At 33.5% G+C, this 20,796-nt stretch overlaps 3 protein-coding genes across 4 annotated transcripts; 1 reads left to right on the top strand and 2 right to left on the bottom strand.

Annotated features, from left to right (window-relative positions):
* Window positions 1-300: 300 nt before the first annotated feature.
* On the top strand, window positions 301-1,614 carry LOC141680315 (uncharacterized). Its single transcript, XM_074486577.1, has 3 exons — window positions 301-662; window positions 849-1,080; window positions 1,204-1,614. Exons 1-3 carry the CDS (start codon window positions 301-303, stop codon window positions 1,612-1,614), a joined length of 1,005 nt encoding a protein of 334 aa, XP_074342678.1.
* A 5,571-nt stretch (window positions 1,615-7,185) lies between these two features.
* Window positions 7,186-11,156, bottom strand: LOC141678838 (protein LIKE EARLY STARVATION, chloroplastic-like). Its single transcript, XM_074485244.1, has 4 exons — window positions 10,525-11,156; window positions 8,235-8,893; window positions 7,915-8,105; window positions 7,186-7,752 (listed from the first exon to the last, which is right to left on the bottom strand). The coding sequence occupies exons 1-4, from the start codon at window positions 11,000-11,002 to the stop codon at window positions 7,383-7,385; spliced, it is 1,698 nt and encodes a 565-aa protein (XP_074341345.1). The 5' UTR covers window positions 11,003-11,156; the 3' UTR covers window positions 7,186-7,382.
* A 2,197-nt stretch (window positions 11,157-13,353) lies between these two features.
* LOC141678829 (uncharacterized) lies at window positions 13,354-18,751 on the bottom strand. 2 transcript variants are annotated; one of them, XM_074485236.1, is made up of 3 exons: window positions 18,512-18,751; window positions 18,160-18,365; window positions 13,354-13,932 (listed from the first exon to the last, which is right to left on the bottom strand). In XM_074485236.1, exons 2-3 carry the CDS (start codon window positions 18,349-18,351, stop codon window positions 13,573-13,575), a joined length of 552 nt encoding a protein of 183 aa, XP_074341337.1. In that variant the 5' UTR covers window positions 18,352-18,365; window positions 18,512-18,751; the 3' UTR covers window positions 13,354-13,572. The 2 variants fall into 2 exon arrangements, with proteins under 2 accessions (XP_074341337.1, XP_074341336.1); XM_074485235.1 differs by having other exon boundaries at window positions 18,160-18,378; window positions 18,512-18,748.
* Between the last annotated feature and the right edge of the window lie 2,045 nt (window positions 18,752-20,796).

The following is a 20,796-nucleotide window of genomic DNA, read 5'->3' as shown; positions in this document are numbered from 1 at the left end:
TGATAGTGGTGAGTGGAAAGAAATACCAAAAGAGATACGTAAGGTTATCGAGGAGTTTTTCACTGGATTATTTACGACTTCAAATCTGAATGGAAAATTATCAGAAGGAGAGGTGGTTAATCAAATATCACATGGGGATAATGAGATTTTGTTAGCAGAAGTGACGAATGAAGAAGTTAAATACGCAATTTTTTCTATGCATCCGGATAAAGAACCAGGACCGAATGGACTTAACCCAACATTTTTTCAAGTTTTCTGGTCGATAGTAGAAGGTGATGTTGTAGTTTTTGTCATAATTTCATGAGTACAAGAGGCTTATCTCAAGGAGTTAATGAGGCGTTGGTTTGTTCAATTCCTAAGATTAAGTTTTCTCAAACAATGAGAGACTTGAGACCAGTTTCATCATGTAATGTGCTAGTTAGAATTCCTTTTAAAGTAGTGACGAACATATTGAAACTTTGTTTTCCCACTATTATATCTGACAAGCAAAGTGCTTTCATCGAAAGCCGAATGCTTATAGATAATGCGATGATAGCTTTTGAAATCAATCATTACTTAAAAAGACGTACTCAAGGTAGTAAAGGAATGACAAGACTGAAATTGGATGTTTTAAAAGCATATGATCGTCTAAAATGGGCATTTATTTGGAGTATGATGGAGAGGTTTGGGTTTCATCAAGATTGGATTCAACGAGTCATGACATTCATTACTTTGGTTTCTTGCAAATTTGCACACAATAGGGAGCATTTTAGATGTGTGGTACCAAGTCATGGTTTTTGACAAGGAAATCCAATTTCTCCATACATTTATATTATGTTTGTAGAAGGCTTAAGTGTTATGATCTGTAGGAATGAAGAAGTTGGATTATTACATGGGTGTCGTACTGCAAAGGGGGCGCCAGTGATCTCACACTTACTTTTTGCGGATGATTGCTACTTATTTTTTAGAGCAACGGGTCCTGAGGCGAATGTAATGAGGCGTATCTTGGGAAGGTGTGCAGAGGCATCAGGGCAGATAATCAACTTTACTAAGTCTGCGATTGTTTTTTCACCTAATACGAAAGATGTGGATTGTGCTGAGGTGTGTGAGCAACTGCAAGTACAGGAGAGTAAATAACCAAGTAAGTAATTGGTTGTGCCCATGCACATTGGTAGAAACAAAAACTCGGTATTTGCTTTTTTGGTAGATCGAGTGGAATAAAAGTTACAAGCTTGGAGCTTACAAAACATATCGAAAGCTGGAAAATTGACCTTGCTGAAGACAGCAGCTCAATCGGTGCCAAATTTCTGGATGAATTTATTATTGCTTCCGTTGGATGTGTGTGAGTTAATAGAGAAGAAGATGAATGCATATTGGTGGGGTAATGGGAGAAATCGCAGAGAAATTAAATGGATGTCCTGGGATCATGTATGTGAAGCCAAGAAAGAAGGTGGAATGGGATTCAAGAAGTTACGAGATTTTAACATAGCAATGCTTGCAAAGCAGGCTTGGAGACTGATGAACAATGATAACCCATTGGTCACAAAGATCATGAAAGCCCGATATTGTGTTGATTCTGAGTTTATCGATGCTACATTGGAGCTAACCCCAGTTATATGTGGAGGAGCATATTAGCAGCACGGGAGGTGGTAAAATAAAGTGGAAGAAGGAGGATTGGGGATGGTGAAATACACGAGTGTGGAAAGTACTGTGGCTACCGTGTTAACAAAATGGTTTCATTACAAGTGAGATGCCTCGAAAACTTGAACTGATAACAGTAAAAGGATTGATGCATACTGATTATAGAGCTTGGGACGAAGATGTTTTGGTAGATTTATTTAATCCTAGGGATAGAGAATTGATTTTGCAGGTTCCTTTATCGAGTCGTACTACAACTGATTCATGATACTGGGCACTTGATAATGATGGAGAATTCACAGTTCCAAGTTGTTATAGGAACTTGAGGGGGGAACGCAACTATGGAGATAAGATGTTTTGGAAGAAGCTCTGGGGTTTGAAGCGACCTGGCAAAATTTTGAATTTCATATGGAAAGCTTGTCGTGATGTGTTACCTACAGCAGATGCTTTACCGGCAAGACTGGTTGATATACAAAGTGCTTGTGCATGGTGTCATGCTTATACTGAAAACACGATACCTACGTTATTCACTGGTTCTTTTGCTTAGAACTTATGGCAGAGTGTGGGACTTCAAGATTTAATACCAGTTAGTGGAGAAGCAATAATCATACAACTCTTGAAGCAAGCATTCGATACAAGGATGACTAAGCAATGTGTTCAGATAACGTTATTTTGTTGGGGTTTATGGGTTCGACTCAACGGATGGTTGTGGGATAGAAGGAGTATGTCAGTTTTTGGGGTTAAGTCTATGGTGAATAACTTGCTTCAAGACTGGAAGCATGCTCAGATGGAGTCGACGACCAACACAACAAATATTCGGCCGAGAAAATAGTGTAAACCCCCTCAAGGTTAGGTTAAAATAAACGTGGATGTTGCTTATCAATCTGGTGCTACTTATGTAGGGACAGGTTGTGTTATTCGGGATGATCAGGAGCAATTTATTCGAGGAAGAGCTAGCAAGATTCGAGGTGGTATATCAGCTAGAGAAGTAGAAGCATTTAGTTTTAAAGAGGAACTAATATGGATGAAAAACTTGAGGACAAGCATATGTATTTTCGAGTTGAATGCAAAAATGGTAGTAGATGTTGTTCATGGACCTAGGAAAAAATCCAACTTTCATATTATTATAGATGAATGTTGTGAGATTTTTCAACACTTTAAGGGAGTGTTAGTCGTGTTTGATCACTGTTAATAAAGTCATACATGTCTCATGGCCGCTTATTCTAGGTCAGACACAATGGAGTGGTGTAATACTCCTCCAATTTTATTTATAACCTTATTGCTGGTGATTATTAATATATGCAAGTACGACTTTTCAAAGAAAAATACGATTTTAACACACCAACGGCCAGCCTAAAAAATGAATAATTTGAACACAATATTTAATTACATGGTACATTACATATGTTGTGAACGGAACTTCCCGGCCAGTTTCGTGTCCAAAATTTGTGTGAGTTTAGTCCCCTCCTAAATTTACAACAAAATATAAAATATAGAATTTACCGCTCAAAAGAAGTAGAATATATTGAAAAATTTAGTAGCTGAAAAAACTTTACTTTTGTTATTACAATAATATTTATTACATTAATTGACTAATGCTACCATATATTTGAAAATACAAATTAAAAGAATTCTTAAAAATACTATCATTTTTCAAGGAGAATACTATTTTAAAATAAAAAATTAATTGGTAAAATTCCCAAAAAAACTAAAATATTGCAAAAGAGGCGTTGATTTTACATAAATTAAATACTTGTGAAAATTGGTAGTGGAATAATTAAAAAAGAAAAAAAAAGACGTTGAAAAAATGCGTAAATAGATAGGGACATAAGGTGTTGAATATATGTAAAAAATAAGGGGGGGGGAATTAAATGCGCATGGCTGTCTACGCGGTTTTGATTTCTGCCACCGGCTCGGCTGCCCAGGTCAAACACATGTCATCCCCTCCATTTTTTAATATTTAAAAAAATCATTAAAATGATTAGTACATTATCGGTATAAATATGAAAATTATTTTAACGCAAGAAGGGCACACGCGGACAGTGGTGGCCCTCACTACATGCAGTTGAGCAAGACTTCGGTCCCTCATATTCAAGAATCTAAAAACTTTTTTAAATAAATATACATAAATTTCTAAGATATATATATATATATATATTACAATCTAATAAACTGATTTCGATTAGGACCCTCAAAACTTAAAGCCGATCTTAACTAAGGATCATTTGATTAGCTGTTGGTGGATATTTCTTTACATGCAAGAGTTTCATCATTATTAATAAATTATTTATCGATAAAATTTTAACAATTCATAAAATACAAATTCTTAGCATATGTTCTTGGACACGCAACTAAAAGATTTGAATATTCATTTAGGAGCATATCTATACTACAAAATTTCGACACATTAAGAACGATTGTATATTTCATTATTTTTATTTTAGAAATCGAGTCCATGTCAATTCAAGTGAAAATGTAATACTACATGGTAAAGCAGTAGAGTACAACACTTATGCATGATCATGATCAAGTCAGAGATGAGAGAACTATAACAATTCACAAGCGTGTCATCTGTGTTTCTAGAATCTACAATGCCATAGGAGCGGTAAAATTTAAGTTCAAGTTATTCCTGACAGAGTTAGTCTAGGGTAGTGTATGCCCACTGGAAAAGCTCTTAATTTTGTACTTTCATTTTTATCTGACTTTAAAATTTAAATTATTTTAACTCTAAAATCAACCCTCGTCAAAATTTATGAGACGGATCAATTGCTCATCATTGTTTAATTTCATATTAATTTTGTTTTTTTGTAAAATGTAAACCACAAAAACAACACCGTCTTTGTTTGTAATTTTAACTATTGTTTAACTTTTCTGTACACATTTGAAGATATATTGACCGCATGAAAAATTTATTATTTTTAAAATTTTCTTTTTATAAATAAAAATTTAAATTATATATTTTTATTCAGAAAAAATAAAATATTTAAAAATTAATATTTTAATTATGCGATCAAAATACTTGAAAATGCATTTATTTTTTCATACCACTGCCTCACGGGAGACCTACTCTGTTGTACCATAAATTTTCCGTGTAAATGGGGCGTTGTGATTTGAGGGGTTATAAATTAATTAATAACCTATTATGTTATACCATAACTTTCCGGAGAGTAAATGAGGCGGTTTTAAGTTATTGTGATTCGATGGGTTACAAATTATTTAATAACAATGAACTCGTTACATTTATATAAATTTCATCAATAAAAACATGTCAAATATTTAAGTCACTAATTTCGTATTATTTGGGACCAAATTTTGATAGTTAATTGGATAACTCTAACAATGCTCCAGGTAAGATAAATAATTTATTACAATCTATACTCTTTATTAATAAGCAAAACAATGTATAATTTGGTGCTAAAAGTATCAAAGTACCAAATTTTGGTACTTATTATCAACTTTGTTTTTAACACAACTCGACTTCTATTCTTTGTAAAATAACTTATATTTATATTTAATTTTAGAAAAACTGTAAACTACTAATACTAATTGACTTATATTATCCGTAAACTTTATTTATTAATAAATTATATTAAAAATTTATTAAGTTACGTTAAATTAAGTAAAATAACATATAACTATAAACTACTAACACGAATTGACTTATATTATCTGTAAACTTTATTTATTAATAAATTATATTAAAAATTTATTAAGTTACGTTAAATTAAGTAAAATAACATATATTTACTTTTATTTTGAAAAACTACTAACTACAAAGTAAACTATTAACACGAATTGACTTTTATTCTCTGTAAACTTTATTTTCTGCAGTATTATTTTAAAAATAATTAAGTAATAGCAAATGACTTTAGTAACATTTATTAACTTATAAACTGAAAATTATTGATTTAACGATCGTATTTGTTACTGTCCATCACAACGTGTATATACTTTAAATTAAAAAAAACATATTTTAACAGTAACAAATTTATGGTCTGTATTTAGATTATATTTAGTATTAGTAAATTAAGTTTAATAACATCTAATACTTTTAATTTGTAAATTAATTTTTATCGATAATTAAGTAATATTAAATAAACTATATTGAAAAGGCTAATTATAAGGTAATTATCAAATTATATTAATTAATATTAAATTTTTTAAAGAACAGATATTTGGTTCATAAGATAGAAATATAATTCGTTTCACAAAAATAAAATTAATATGTTAGCTTTTTTTATATCAAGTAAAACAATGCAAAAATAGAATTATAGTGGAAAATTTCATAACTAGTTTAATTCTTTTTAAGTACATAACTATTTTTTGCAAGTACCAATTTAATATTTGTTATTAATATATTAATTTTAATTCATGTTTCGCACGAATTATGAATAATTCTCTACAAATATTAATTCGATATTTTTAATCTCGGTCCCGTATTTCGCACGGGTTATCAACTATCTATACTTATAAACGAAACCGTGTTTAGCTCCCAAATCTTGGTACTCACTAAAAAATTATACAACTATTTTTAAAATTTTATGTAATAAAATCTCAACCGACAAAAATTAACTTTTACTTTCTGTAAATCTTATTTTCCTTAAATTTTTATTTGTTGTTGAACATCCAAGCATCGGTTTACTTTAAAATCATCGTATCAGTAAGTTAACATGTCAGAGATATATATATAAGTAAATAATTTGTTACATGCATAACTAAAACTATAAGGTGAAATTTTAGAGTTACACTTAAATTCGATTTTTTTAACTACATATTTCAAAAGAATTTTATATATTATATTTAGATCTATATTTTGCACGGATTATGAGTTTCAGTTTTATGTAAATAATAATATAATACTATTATTTTTAATTTCAGGCTCGTACTTCGCACATGTTATCAACTAGTATATAATAGGAAAGTGCAATTTGAAACTCAAGAATAGAGTCAGATTTTCTCATGAGTATTCATTTACCCAAGGTTAACTCTAACAGAGATTGTTGCCCGGAGTCAGGGGTGTAATCGAGTCGAACTGAGCCGAATACTGTCAGGCTCGAGTCGAGCTCGATTAAAATAGTTTGGGTTCGAGTTCGAGCTCGACCGAACCTTTAATTTCAAGTTCGAAATTCGGCTCGTAAAAGATTCGGTAGGCTCGAGTTCGGCTCGAAAGCTCGAATTAATTCACTATATATTAACAAAAATTCGAAATATGATCGGTTCGACTCGAGTTCGGCTCGAGTTCGACTCGAGTTCGGCTCAAATTCGACTCGAGTTCGGCTCGATATAAAAATAATATATAAAAAATATCAAATATTTTACATAAAAATATATTTATAATAAAAAAATTAAAAAATAATAGAGGCTCGATAAGGCTCGCAAACCTTACGAGCCGAATAATTTGAAACTCGAGCTCGGCTCGGTTAAAAATTAGACAAACTCGAGCTCGAGCTCGGCTCGATTATTTTCGAGTCGAATTCGAATTTTTTACGAGTCGAGCTCGAGTAGCTCACAAATAGTTTGGCTCGTTTACACCCCAAGTTTGGCTCGTTTACACCCCAAGGAGTACAATTATCCCGAGAGTCTTGATTTAAAAGTTCAAGAACTTGAACAACAACATTTTGGTGCATAAGGTAAGATGAGTTGCTATACACATATCAAACAACATATGTGTTTGAGTGAAGGGATATTGTGCTAATTCCATATACTGGTTGCAACCTATTTACTCTATCAAGAATCGTAACCAAAAACTATCAATTTTTTCATGATCACTCCGATGGCTTCTTAACATCGCGTAGCTGGACTGAATTATCAAAGCAATGGTTAAATCCGTAATGTGGATACCTCTCATACCATGTGTCTTGCTGCTCACGAGTGTCCCAGTGTTCTCCGCTGCTGCTCTTCCCGTACTTATGCACCCATCCAGACCCATTGTGACCCTCCCCCCATGTCCGGTTCCAGCGTTCTCCATTCTTGCCTTTCCACCATGTCTCTCCTTGTTTTACACCATGACCATTTGAATCAAAATTTTCGTCCCATTTGTCACCCCATTTAGCCCAGCCATCGGCCTCAGAACGCTGAGCCCATTTGTCAGTGTATTTTGTGCTCCCACCTTGCCCATCATATTGCTCACCCCACCTGCCAAATCATGTTGACACGCTTACTTATTACTAGCCAACTTATAAGGTATTCCCGCGATTCATGAAGTATTTGGACGCAATTGATACTAAAAAAGGTTTTGTTTTTCTTTTGCCAAGTGATACCAACAAAGTTGTAACATCTTTACGAACATTTTGGTACCTTTCATGCCAAATATGAGCATGTCCAGCATCGAGAGGAGTGCTTGGGTCGATGCTGCACCACTTATGAGCCCATTTCTCAGCTTGGCCAGAGGCACCATAGGATTCCCACCATTTCTCCTGCCACTCACTTCCTTCACCATTCTTTCCCCATTTGTCTGCAGTTTTTTCAAGATGCAAACATCCATCTTTCTGCAGAATAACAGAATGATAATTGCACAAGTCAAGTAAGCATAAACAATGACACACATGCAATCTATTTTGTCGCTAAAACTGATGAATTTATACATCAGACCAAGTTTACACATAAAATCAACTTACCTGGTACATGGACTCTTTCCAGAATTCATACCAAGAATTTCCAGTAGAATCACGCCCTGATTTTTCGGAACCAAGTTCCTTGTAGTCAAAATCATCAGCAGCCTCCCAATACTTCTCTTCCCACTCTACAGTTTTATCGGCACTGACACCCCTTTTTATTGTCCACCTGCACACCACACCATCAGGCCTTACTTCAGTCCCGCTCTCCTTCCACCACCTTGATCCATCTGGATCATTCCCCTGAGGTGATTCTATCTCAATTTCAGTTAGCGCATTAGCTGCTTCCACTGCATTTTCTGAAAACATTATATCAATTTCACAAAACATGATATCAAGATCATGTTCCACTTGTATTTGAGGTTTCTCTGGACTTGAGCTAGACATTTCTACTTTCTCAATCCCTGTAAGTGACTGCAGAGGGGTCGGGGCAGGGTTGTGATCATTTTCAAGTTTACTTTCAAAAGGGATTGACACAATATCTAAATCTCGTTTCAACATCATCACAGGGCTGGTGACACCGATGGATTGAGAAGTTATTCCAAGTGACTCCATATTGCTTTCAAAATCAGATATCATATTATTATCTTCAGGTGGCGTCCAGGACCAGAAATTTGGACCTGGTGTATATTTTTTCGGGACAACAGTGTCTTTCTTGTTTCCTGAATATATAAAAACCAACCATGACATTCCTTGTTAAATGGACCGCGTCAAATGTATTTTACATAGAGGGAAAAGATACATTCTGTATGATCCTTTTGGCAGTGTAAAATCTCCATATCATCCCACAGAAGTAAATGTGAACCCACATGGACACATTCACTCTAAGTTTAACGAACTTACGAGTATTTCAGATCTAGCTATACTTCAAAGGAATTAGCATAATTACACACAAAACGAAATTATTAATGTTCAGCACGATTAAGGATAAAACATATTAAATTGATCATTGAAGTGGACGTTGGACAAACTTAGTATTTTAGACTAAGTTGTGAATCATTTTGATACTCTATATGAGTGAGACACATTATGTCTTAGTGGTGTGTATTTATTGGAACGTATTCTCCTCTTTGAGGGGATTCCAACGCATATTTACACGCTCAAAATGAGTAAAAGGTGAATGAGAATTGATATTCCAAAGTTTTACCTTTTAATATGAAAAGTGGTTTTGTACCACATCGAGAGTAGCACAAACCTATTCCTTACTTTTACCACATCGAAAAGAAAAACAAGTCATTTCAAACCCCTCTTTATAAATTGAGTCTTAGGGCATCAGTATTATTAAGTCAAGGGAATAAGAGTCTTCTCTTTCATTCTCGGTCTCCTTAGTCTTAAATTTTTCCAATATTCCGGTGATAGTTCTCGGGCTTAGTTCAAGTTCGCTGAGAGTATATTCGATCTATCGATTATACTGGTATCTCGTTTTATCCTGGGAGGCTATCGACTCGCACATACGGTGAGAGGCGAAATAGCTTTAAGGAGACAGTTTCAACTGGACTCGAGGATTTCCATTTGGTTATATTCTTCTTTTCTCTGTTTGATTTCGTTTACTCACGCACACACTTATTTGATTTATATGTATTAATCGCAGATTGTATTCACAGTGGAGACCAAATATCATTTTGTTCACCAGTCTAAACGGTTTTATTAATACTGTCGTATTACACTTTCAACTGAATAGTACTGCCTTTTTTTAAAGGCAAGTGTTTTGGCAGGGCACTTGTTCTACTATCTAGAAGTAGGGGTGAGCAGAAAACCGCAAAAACCGTCCGCACCGCACCAATCCGCACCGTAAAATGAGGTTTTTAATTTTCGTGGTGCGGTTACGGTTTGAATTTTTAATAAACCGCGCAGTACGGTGCGGGTTGTGGTTTTAAATTTATGAAATGCGGTTCAAACAGTACCGCACCGCAATATTTAATATATATATAATAGTTATATTTCATGATTCTATTTATTAAATTTGATTCCATTTAACATAATAGGAGTGCTTGCTTAGTGATGATTTTGTTTCTACAAGATCAATTATTGCATGGTCATCATCCTATTTGTGTTTGCGATTTGAGGAAAAAACCGCACCACCCGCACCGCGCTCACCCCTATCTACGAGCACATACTTTAACCGAAATTTAAACCTTAACAACTGTCTGTTAGGCCTCGATGCCAGGACAACGGTGTTTTGACAGAGCCGATGTTTGATATTTTTTCTTTCATTTTGTAATGAAATGAAAAAAAAAAATAAGCCAGCTAAGAAGTAACCTATAAGAAATCAACTTTAGATATTTAGTTTTACCTTGTAGCTCATGTTCCAAATTAAGAGGTACTAAAGAGCCCTGGTTAGTATCTTCTTTCCTCTCCAAAAAGCTCTCCTCCTTGAGGATTGATCGAGCTGCAGCAATAGCTGCTCCAGCCCGATCAATGACCTGCATTCTCTGCACTCTGTCTCTCTCCTCAGTAGAAACTTCCAACAGCTTCTTGAACTCATTACTCTTCCTCTTCAAAACCTCCTCCGTCTCTCCATTTCCCTCCTTACTACTCTCCACCGATATCTTCTCATAATCCTCCACTTGCTTCTCCCTCTCCACCGCTTCCTTCCACATATCAAGATACGAATCCCGGCCATCAGAGACCCTGATTCCCCAACTTCTATTTGTTTTTGATCGGTTCAGTGGTCCTACATTGGTTACGCCAGGAGGGTATCTGCATTTCGGTAACAGACAGAAGGTGTTGTGTGGGATGATGCGCGTGAAAATGGTGCACTGGCTGGCCATATTTGAGGTTTAGTTAGCGAAGAAGAGTGATGGGTTGATTTGATTTAAAGGAATGGAAACATCTCTTGGGTTCTCAAAGTTTATTTTGAGATAAAGCAAATCAAAATTTTCTTGAAAATTAAGAAATGTAGTGATTCTTGAATATAGATTGTAGTAGACTAGTATAACATACATGTAAGATTATTAGTACACTTTGACATATGATTAAAGTTGAAACTTAAACTATACAGTTTTATATACCATGTAAGATCAAACATAAATAAAACTGAGAACACACTACTTGAATAAAGTTAAAGCTCATGAGTCGTGAATCATAGTACTAACAAGATTACAAGGTTGGGGTAGAAAGACAACCGAAGAGAATAAATTCACTAAAGGTAAAACAATGGAGAATCTTAAATGCAAACATCCGAAGCAATCCTGCAGTGTGAAGCACACTAAAGGTATCCTATTCTAAAACACCAATACAAGGGTAAGAATGATAAGAGAATGCAGTTACATGAAGACAGCAGATTTGTAAAATTCATCTCACTAATCATGTGTATTTAAATTTTGAATGGGAAATAGGTTGTACTTGGCACATTAATTAGAAGACTACATGGAAACATCTTGTATATGGAACATGAAAATATGGCTGCTTCTATCTTTTCCATGATGATCCGTGGGAGACTTGTGCACCCGAACTTCTATAGTAAGCTATGTAGAAAGTATCGTTTTCTACAGATATTTAAGTTACAAACTTTACTTTGAAAGATTTACATGCAAACTGTACAATGTATTATGTTATTAATGTGATAACAACCACACAGTGGCTTAGTTTGTGAGTGAGATATTACAGAAATATCTATTCTTACCACCTGAACAGAATCACAGAAGATAAAAGGCTTCATTATTAATAAATCCAAGGAAAGAACAAGCAAGCAATGGCGAAAATTATCTTGGCATGTAGAAGGCGTTGAAGGCAAGCAATACTATCTGATTTCTTAGTGGAGGAAGATCAAGCTGCTTTTATTGGCCACTTATGAAATTAAGGAAAAATGCTTATCTATTCGAAAGATTTTATCAAGGAAAAAAGTTTGGAAACAGGCCAGACCAGAAACTAAAAAGAGGCGTTCCCCCTAAAAAAATTGACGAGTTTTTACCATTAAATTTTTGCAAAAAAAAAATAAAGGTTCCCTCGCAAAAAAACAAAATATAAGGGTACCATATAATGTTGTCAATGAGGATGAACAGGCTCCTCTTGCTCTCTTTGTATAAACGGTTAGTGTAGTGTAGCAACTAGCAAGTGATGGTATGTTACATCATGTGAACTTGCCACTCTCAAGCTGTTATTAGCAGCTCAGAATTAGAGTGAAACCAATGGAGGAAGACAATATAAACAATGGATCGTGGTAAAAAGTTGTTTCTCTTCTTTCTCTAGGTATCATCAGATAAAACCTGTGGACCTGTAATAATGTGTTCGTTAATTTCACCCTTGCTGGACCAAATCACTGCTTAGTTATATATGTATGTTTCCATCATCATATTTTAAAATGGTAGAATTAGAAGCAAATCTTCAAAAGCAACCTGTGGACCTGTAATCATTGTTGTGTATACTGTTGAATGTTTGGAAATGGTCCACAGCAAGCGATAAATGAAACATACTACCCGTAAACCCCTATTCTATATGTACGGCTGAAATTTTGGGTGGTATGATATGTTGCAACAATCGTTGCCTCGTTTACTCCTGTAGTCCTGGTACCTCCTTTGATTCATATGATATTACATAAAATTTAGGCCTAACAGATTAGCTGGTGCAGATGCTTGACTGCTTGAGTAATGATAGAGTAACGAAACTGAAAACGAAACAAAGAAACAACTTTTGATATGTTCAAATTATCGGCCACAGTTCAGAGCAGGTCACAGGATTAGTCCTGCCAGAGAAACCATGATTCAAGATGTGGGAATCAGTTAATTTATGGCAGCTTCTTTGATGTATTCAATTTTTTGTTAAAAAATAATTCATAAAAATGTTCTTCTTTCCGGTGTCTGATGAATTCATCTGGAAGAGTGGTAGTAAACTGTAAAAAAGCTGTATTAGGCAGTCATAGAGATTATACTACTAAGTTCTTGAATTTGAGTTGAGCTGATTAGTTAGTACATGTCACATAGCACAGGATCCATAAAATTGCAGATTCTGGAAAGTTAGACAAGTTCAAAAGAAATTATAAGCACATTATAACCACAGCTTGTTCGTTTGCAATAGTTCTTAGCTACGCAAAAAAAAATAGAGAAACAAGAGGCTCCTTTCCTCCGGATGGAGAATTGAAATTCTAAATTTTTTAAATTTCACTTGCAATAAACCAAGAGAATATTTATAATAAATATTTGATCATATCAACCTTTAATTTGACATTTTCAACAAACTATACCTGTAGCACAGGTTTATACAAGAACTATGCTTGGCAAACGCTATAAGCGGATGCACAGTACAGAACGTTATAAGCTCAATTAACAAAATACAGATGAGTTGTGTACATTTATCAAGAACATGAAAAAGACAGTGTGTTGCCTCTTGAAACGTTTACATATCAGCTGGTAGCTTTTCCACCAACATGCTGGGCAATCCACCCTAGGCCATCATAGAGCCCATCCCCGGTGAGAGCAGAACAAGCTTGTATGTGCCAATCATGGTTTTTGATACTGTGCAGGGACAAAGCATCAGTTATTTCTGCAGGGGTCATGGCATCCTTAAGATCTTGTTTATTGGCATAGACAAGTACAACTGCACTTTGAAGATCCTCATGAGGTAGCAACTTGAATAATTCATCCTTCATGATTGAAATTCTATCTCTGTCGGTGCTGTCTATTACTGCAATAACAGCATGAGTACCACGATAATATGTTGCCCATGATGTTCGTAGTCTGTCTTGCCCACCAAGATCCCATACCTTACATTTGAGCATATCAATAAAGAAAATCAATTATCGGTTACTGTAACATTTTTTCTCACACAATACTATCAGATGACAGATACAGCATTCATAGACATCAAATGAACGCTTCAAGTGACAGAAAAAAAAAAACAAAGGCTTATTAGTATGAAAGCCACTCAGTGATGCATTGGTAACTACAAGCAACCATAAAGACACTAATTCCCACTTTCAAGCATCACAAGATTCCAGTTGATCTAGACGAAAAACATAACCTGTCTAGGCCCTTTTAACACTTTTTCAAACAGAAGTACCAAAAATGCCAGATTTGAAGATTTGGACCTTTTTTACCACAACGTGATACCAGAACCGTGTGTACAAGAGTTAGAAAAATGAGATGCTTCCATAATTTTTTCAACTTCACTCCCTCTCCCTTTGTTTAAAGTTTACTTCTTGAGCACTATATATAAACGACACATTTTTGATTTAGGGTTAGGGAGAATTTGGAAGGACACGGATTGAGATTTTTAGATGTGGATGAGAAGAGAAAAGTTTCTTTTTTTCTCCAGACATCCTTCACTCACTGACTAGTACTCAACTACTTGGGGTGTGGAGCGTCTAATATACACATCATATACATATATCAAGTTCCAGGAATATTTTCAAGATAGTAGATAAATTTCATTAGAATATCGAAGAGGGATATAAACTACAGTAGTGAAGGTATGGTCAGCACTCAGCAGTGAGGAACTAACTGCATACATTATACTCTGATAAGCCATTTGTTGAAGAAAATCATAGGTTCTATAAAATGAGGTATACATCCAATAAATGCTGATTTAAAAGGGTAAAAAACCCTTGGATTTTAAAAAAGATCATTTCAGCCAATAACTTTAAATGTGCAGTGTTTCTCTCATTTTTTCAAATCTAAATGAAACAGAAAATTATCCAAAGTCAACCATAATATCATCTGCACTCATAATTGGTCAGTATGAAAGGAGACACTCAATAGCAAAAATTTCAATTTTACACAACTCTCATAAAAAAGATTCGAGAGAACGCCCCTCAAGCATTCAAAATCTGGTTCTCATGCAATGAAATCAATATATATTCTAAACAGCACGGTGCACAACTTATTTTATTCAAGAATTAAATGGCTACATTTGATAGGTGGTAGAAACTTTTGCTAAAAACTTCCTTTCGAAAATGTGCCAGGGTGATTTGACGACATAAAATCAGTGTATCTAGGGTACTTCATATATCGATCACATTTGATTTGAAATGGCAAAATTGGTAATATTGTCTCATAAATAAATAGTGCCCTTATCCGGGGAATACATCTGAATGAACTAGACCTATAAATTTAGTCTTTTAAAATAATCCACCTTAAATCTTATATAACCAAATATAATACAGTTGCCCAATAATAAACAATCAACATGTTTGATCAATATTAACAAGAGGCTAGATACACACGTCTCTTTCTGGTAGTTATAAGATAGACCATCCATCAGAATTGCGTCCTAAAAATTAATAAGAATGATATACTAAGTTTCATGACCTATGTTTCTCAACTATTGATGTTCTGGAAGGGACCAAAAGGATAATTATCTAGAACCATGATGTTCTGGAAGGGACCAAAAGGATAACTATCTAGAACCACCAGAAGCGAACACAAAAGGGGATTTTTCTTTGCTTGAGAATAATGTCAGGCACACCATCAATAAAAATTACAGATATATGTTGCCTGACCTGGTTTGCTCAGCATCAAATCACGGAAATTGGAAGCAGTAGCCTTATTATATAAATCGTCTTGTCCAATACCGGAAAAATATATATAATAAACAATGCAAGTAGACAGATTTGACACTTAATACTGTATGGGGATATGAGTCGGTGATGTAAAATCCTAGAAAAAATCTTCACAGCAGTCATATTAGCAAATCCAAATAAAATGTACCATTTTATGAATATCACTATGAAAAGCAATTAACTGATTCATCTAAGATGAAGTGTGAAAAAAGTCGTGTTGATGTTACTATCAGAGATATTTAAAGAGTAATGCTGATATCAAGATACAACTGACATGAACACAGCTCCTAGTGTATTAAATAATATATATTCCTATCTGTGGGATATAAATATTAAATGACAAATATGTGAGGGAATCTTCAAGCTTATAACCACAATTTCTAGATCTGTGTAACAAAATATTTCAATCTAATAGCCAAGTTAATAATAACCAAATCCTGTGCTAAACTGACATTACAATTTTACTTGAATAGATGAACTTAAAACCGAAGCAAATTTCAGTGCTGCAAATTCCTTCAAACAATTATAAGTACAAAAGTTACAGAAGTAACAAACCCAAGAAACCTACATATTAAATTCATAAAAACAATATAGAGCTGCATTTCCATTCTTTTCTAGACAGTCCCTTCCAATAATATCATTAAGGCATAGCATGCATATCAAAAACGGCTCAATATATTGACACATACTAATCTAAATTTGATCATTATCCAACTGTTCTGACTACATGGGAACAAAATCTAGAATTGTAATGATACAATTCGAATAGGTACAAATTACGTGGAAGGAAATACAATAAATCACGGAATGCCATTGTCAGCAGGCAGCAGCAAAGCGGTTAGGAATTAGGATGATGCATGGGACACAAATTTCATCTATCTAAGATCATATATATTCCTTGTCTCTAAGCATTAATGTCTGTTCATTTAGGCATTTATAGAATCCAAGGTATACTGATGAATGAATATTATATGCCAAGATATGGCCCAGACGCCCAGTTTATGACCTATGTTTCTAAACTCTTGATGTCCAGGAAGGGACCAATAGAGATATCTAGGACCAGCAGAAGCGAATACGAAAGGTGATGTTTGTTTACTACAATGATCAGGCACGCCATCAATGTATAGAACAGATATAAGTTGCCTGACCTGGCTTGCTAGGCCTCTAATTATGACAATTGGAACCAGTAACCTTATTATTTTACTCGTCTTGTCCATTACCAAATAGAACAAAATAACGCAAATAGACAAATTCGACTCTAAATGCCGGGATCAAAGTAAGTGATGTAATATCCTACAAATTCATAATAAAATTATCTAAATCCCAATAATTTAAGCAACTCCAAATTACATGTGACACTCCCATTAGTTATCTTATAATTACCTTTTCCTAGAAACTATAATAACCTGCCCAACAATATGGAAAAAGCATTTTTACTAATTATTTAATATGAGGTGTAAAAAAAGCTGTCAGTATTAAAATCAGAGATATTTAAAGAGTATTGCTGATGTCAAGACATAAATAACAAGGACACAGCTCCTAATGTAGTAAAAAGAACAGATTCCTATCCGTTTGACATGAATTTTACTGAAAAATATTGGAAATATTTTCGCTTAAAACCAGAACCAAGTCCTGTGCGGAAAAGATATGACAATTTACATGACTGGATGAACTTCAATCCGGGAACAAATTGAGTGCTACAAATTTTCATAGAACTAATAAGGCATAGGTACATATGTTAGAGAAAAAACAAACCCAAGAAAACTATATATCAAACTCGTCAGAATAATATAAACCTGCAATCCCATATTTTGTGGAATAATTATTAAGACAATATATGCATATCAAAAAACCGGTGGCACAAAATATATCGTACTAATTTTAATATTGTGATCATTGATCATAATTCAACTGTTCTGATTACACGGGAACAAAAATTTGGAATCATGATATGAAATTTAGCAACAAAAATATAACGGCGACACGATTCATTTAGGAGGATGCATGAGACACTAATCTCATTTTTCTGAATTACAGCCACCTTGATGTGCAATATTAACTTGTATACATATATTCCTAAAGATTCTGTTGATTGCAACAAATGAAGACCTCGCCCCTTAGCAAACATGTCCACTGATTTAGGAATATATAGAACCCAAAGTATAGTGATGGATAAAATAATATACTCTCTCCATATATTTTACATTCTTATTCCATAACTTCTTCGATGACTCTCCTATAATTCTTATTCATTAACTTCTCCCACGACTCTCCTATTATTCTAAAGTAATTCACTAGTACCGAATTTAACTACCCAAATTCACAAAACACCAAACAAACCAAAATCCTAAACTACGATCAAAATAAATTATGCTTGAAACACAGACACATTTTCATCCCATATATATGATCAAAGACTATTAATCGGCTCACCTCGAATCGAATATTTTTGTAAACAAGTTCCTCGACATTACTACCAACAGTAGGATGAGTAGTAACAACTTCACCAAGATGCAATTTGTAAAGAGTAGTGGTCTTGCCAGCATTATCAAGTCCAACAACAACAATCTTATATTCCTTAGCAGGAAACATCATGAACCATAATCTTGACATAAGCATCCCCATCTTCTTGTTTTACCCTAAAAACACAAACTTTACACAAAAATATCAAACATTTGATGCAAGATATTTTCAAGATTGACATGAAATAACAGTAAAATTAAAAAACCAAAAAAGGGTTGATCAAGAAGATAAATCTTGGAATGGGTCAGCGAAAAAATCAAACCTTGAATTGAGAAATGAAAATCAAGAGGGTCCAATTGGAGGGGGGCAAAAGGCTTTAAATTTGGGAGATTTGATGCTGAAGAATGGGATTAAAAAAGAGTATGTTCGTGGGGTGATGAAAGTGGTTTTTATTTTTTTTTGTGTTAGCGGTCCGAAGAAGAATCAAAGAAGGAGATGTATATATGTATGTTTGTATATGGGTTCAATGCTGTCCGCGCCACGATGGCTATTGTATTGTTTATGCTGCGTATCGGATATTAGAATATGCCAATTTTCATGTTTGTAAATTACAGATTTACTAGGAGGAACTACGATTATTTATTGTCGGTTTTGTATTCACAGAATTAATACGAAATTTTTTAGTATTTGTATTTTAAACACATGACACTAATTCAATACGAAATATAGGTTGCATAATATACAATAGGTGTATTTATTTTTAAATATAAAAAATATAATATATTTATACCTAATTTTAAAATATGACACGCCATGAATATACATAAATATAAAATTAAGATAATTTTAAAAAATTGTGTTTGAGATTAGAACTAAGATAAATGCTTGGAATTAAGATAAATGCTGCAATATCAAAACGATTTACAAAAACTTCTCCCATGTAATGTTCATATTTTGTAACTTTTTAATAATAAAATTATTTACATGAACATTAGGGATAGGCATCGAATCATTTCGGGATCGAGTTGTATTATTTTCGTCTTCATTCCCAAACATGTCTCAGTTTTCGAACGAAAATTATATTGCTCCCTGATCCCCGTTTCGAATGGTGAAAGAGAATCTCCGCTGATATTCGGGATTCCAATATTTTTTAATTACATAAAATTATACGTATATATATAATACATTTTTAATATAAATAAATTAATAAATCATTATACATAAATATGTGTTAAATTTATATCATATTATATTTTAAATAACAACTCGAATTTCAATGTATTTGCAATAAAATACTATTAAAATTATTTTATTAAATCATATTCTACAATGAAAATTAATATAATAAAACAAATTTAATTATATATACACACACATCATATTGATTCATAATATTTTAATTAATATTCACATATATTATTATTTATTTATATCCGATTAAAAATAATAATTATGGATCACGGAATCGTGTAGAGATACCTTAATCTCCGACTCTACCCCGTTTTTTGAATTTTTTTATATTTTTTCTCGGTTCTCGCCCCAACGCAAATCAAATGAGATAGTAGTGGGTGGAATGACCATCATTAACGTGCATATATATATATATTCATAAATTAATATTTCACAGGTATTACGAAACGTGCATATACATACATTCATAAATTAATATTTCACAGGTATTACGACACATCGTTTTAAAAAAAATAGAAATAAATTTGAGGTATCTGCTACATGAGATTAATATAGAAACCACGAAGATATATGACACAAAAGCAAGCCACTTGAACGAATTACCCAATGAACCTAGGAGCTTACTATGGTTACATTTTTTTAATTTAATGGATAATTAATCTATTAATTAAAATTCATACAACATCTATAAAAATAATTTAAATTGAATAACACGTGATGAAATAGAATACATCACGATTTTCTTCATGTAAGCTACAATTGTTGAGCAAATTTTCACTTGTGCTACATTTTGAAATATACAGTTTTTTTTAAAAGATAATCTAACATACATAACTAATTTGTCAAAATTGAGACTTCATACAACTAAAATTAATAAATTGTTGCGAATGAATGTCCTAGATGCTTTTAAATATTCTTGATATTTAATATCCTTGTCTCTTATCTACCTATAAATAGGTGGCTAATTTGAGTTTATAGATACTTGAATCCAATATAATTTATCGTCTTTCTCTGTTATAATGTCTCTCTAATATATTTTTATCTCTCTAATATATCATAAAGATTATAATCTACTCTAATTATGTTGGTAGGATGGTTGTTGGATGGCTTGGTGTTGTTGGATGTTTTAATGGATTTGGAATTGCTTAAATATCAACAACATATTTTCAAATTTTTATGTGTTAAAGTGTTACATTAGCTTCATAAAATGTTACCGTAGGCAATATAAATATTTCAGTAACTTACATACAAATGGTATATTACCTACTAAAGTGTTACCATAGGTACTAAAATATAACAGCAAAAATGAGACCCACATGCCAAGTCACCACTGCGGGACCCACATGTCACGACACCACTATGGGTCCCATGCATGCCACATCACCGTTGGGCCCATAATGCCATGTCATCATGCCA

The sequence above is a fragment of the Apium graveolens genome, chromosome 8 (assembly GCF_009905375.1).
Source record: "Apium graveolens cultivar Ventura chromosome 8, ASM990537v1, whole genome shotgun sequence".
Classification (NCBI taxonomy): Eukaryota; Viridiplantae; Streptophyta; class Magnoliopsida; order Apiales; family Apiaceae; genus Apium; species Apium graveolens.
Note: the sequence above shows the minus strand (reverse complement) of the source record. Positions and strands in the feature narration are given on the sequence as shown.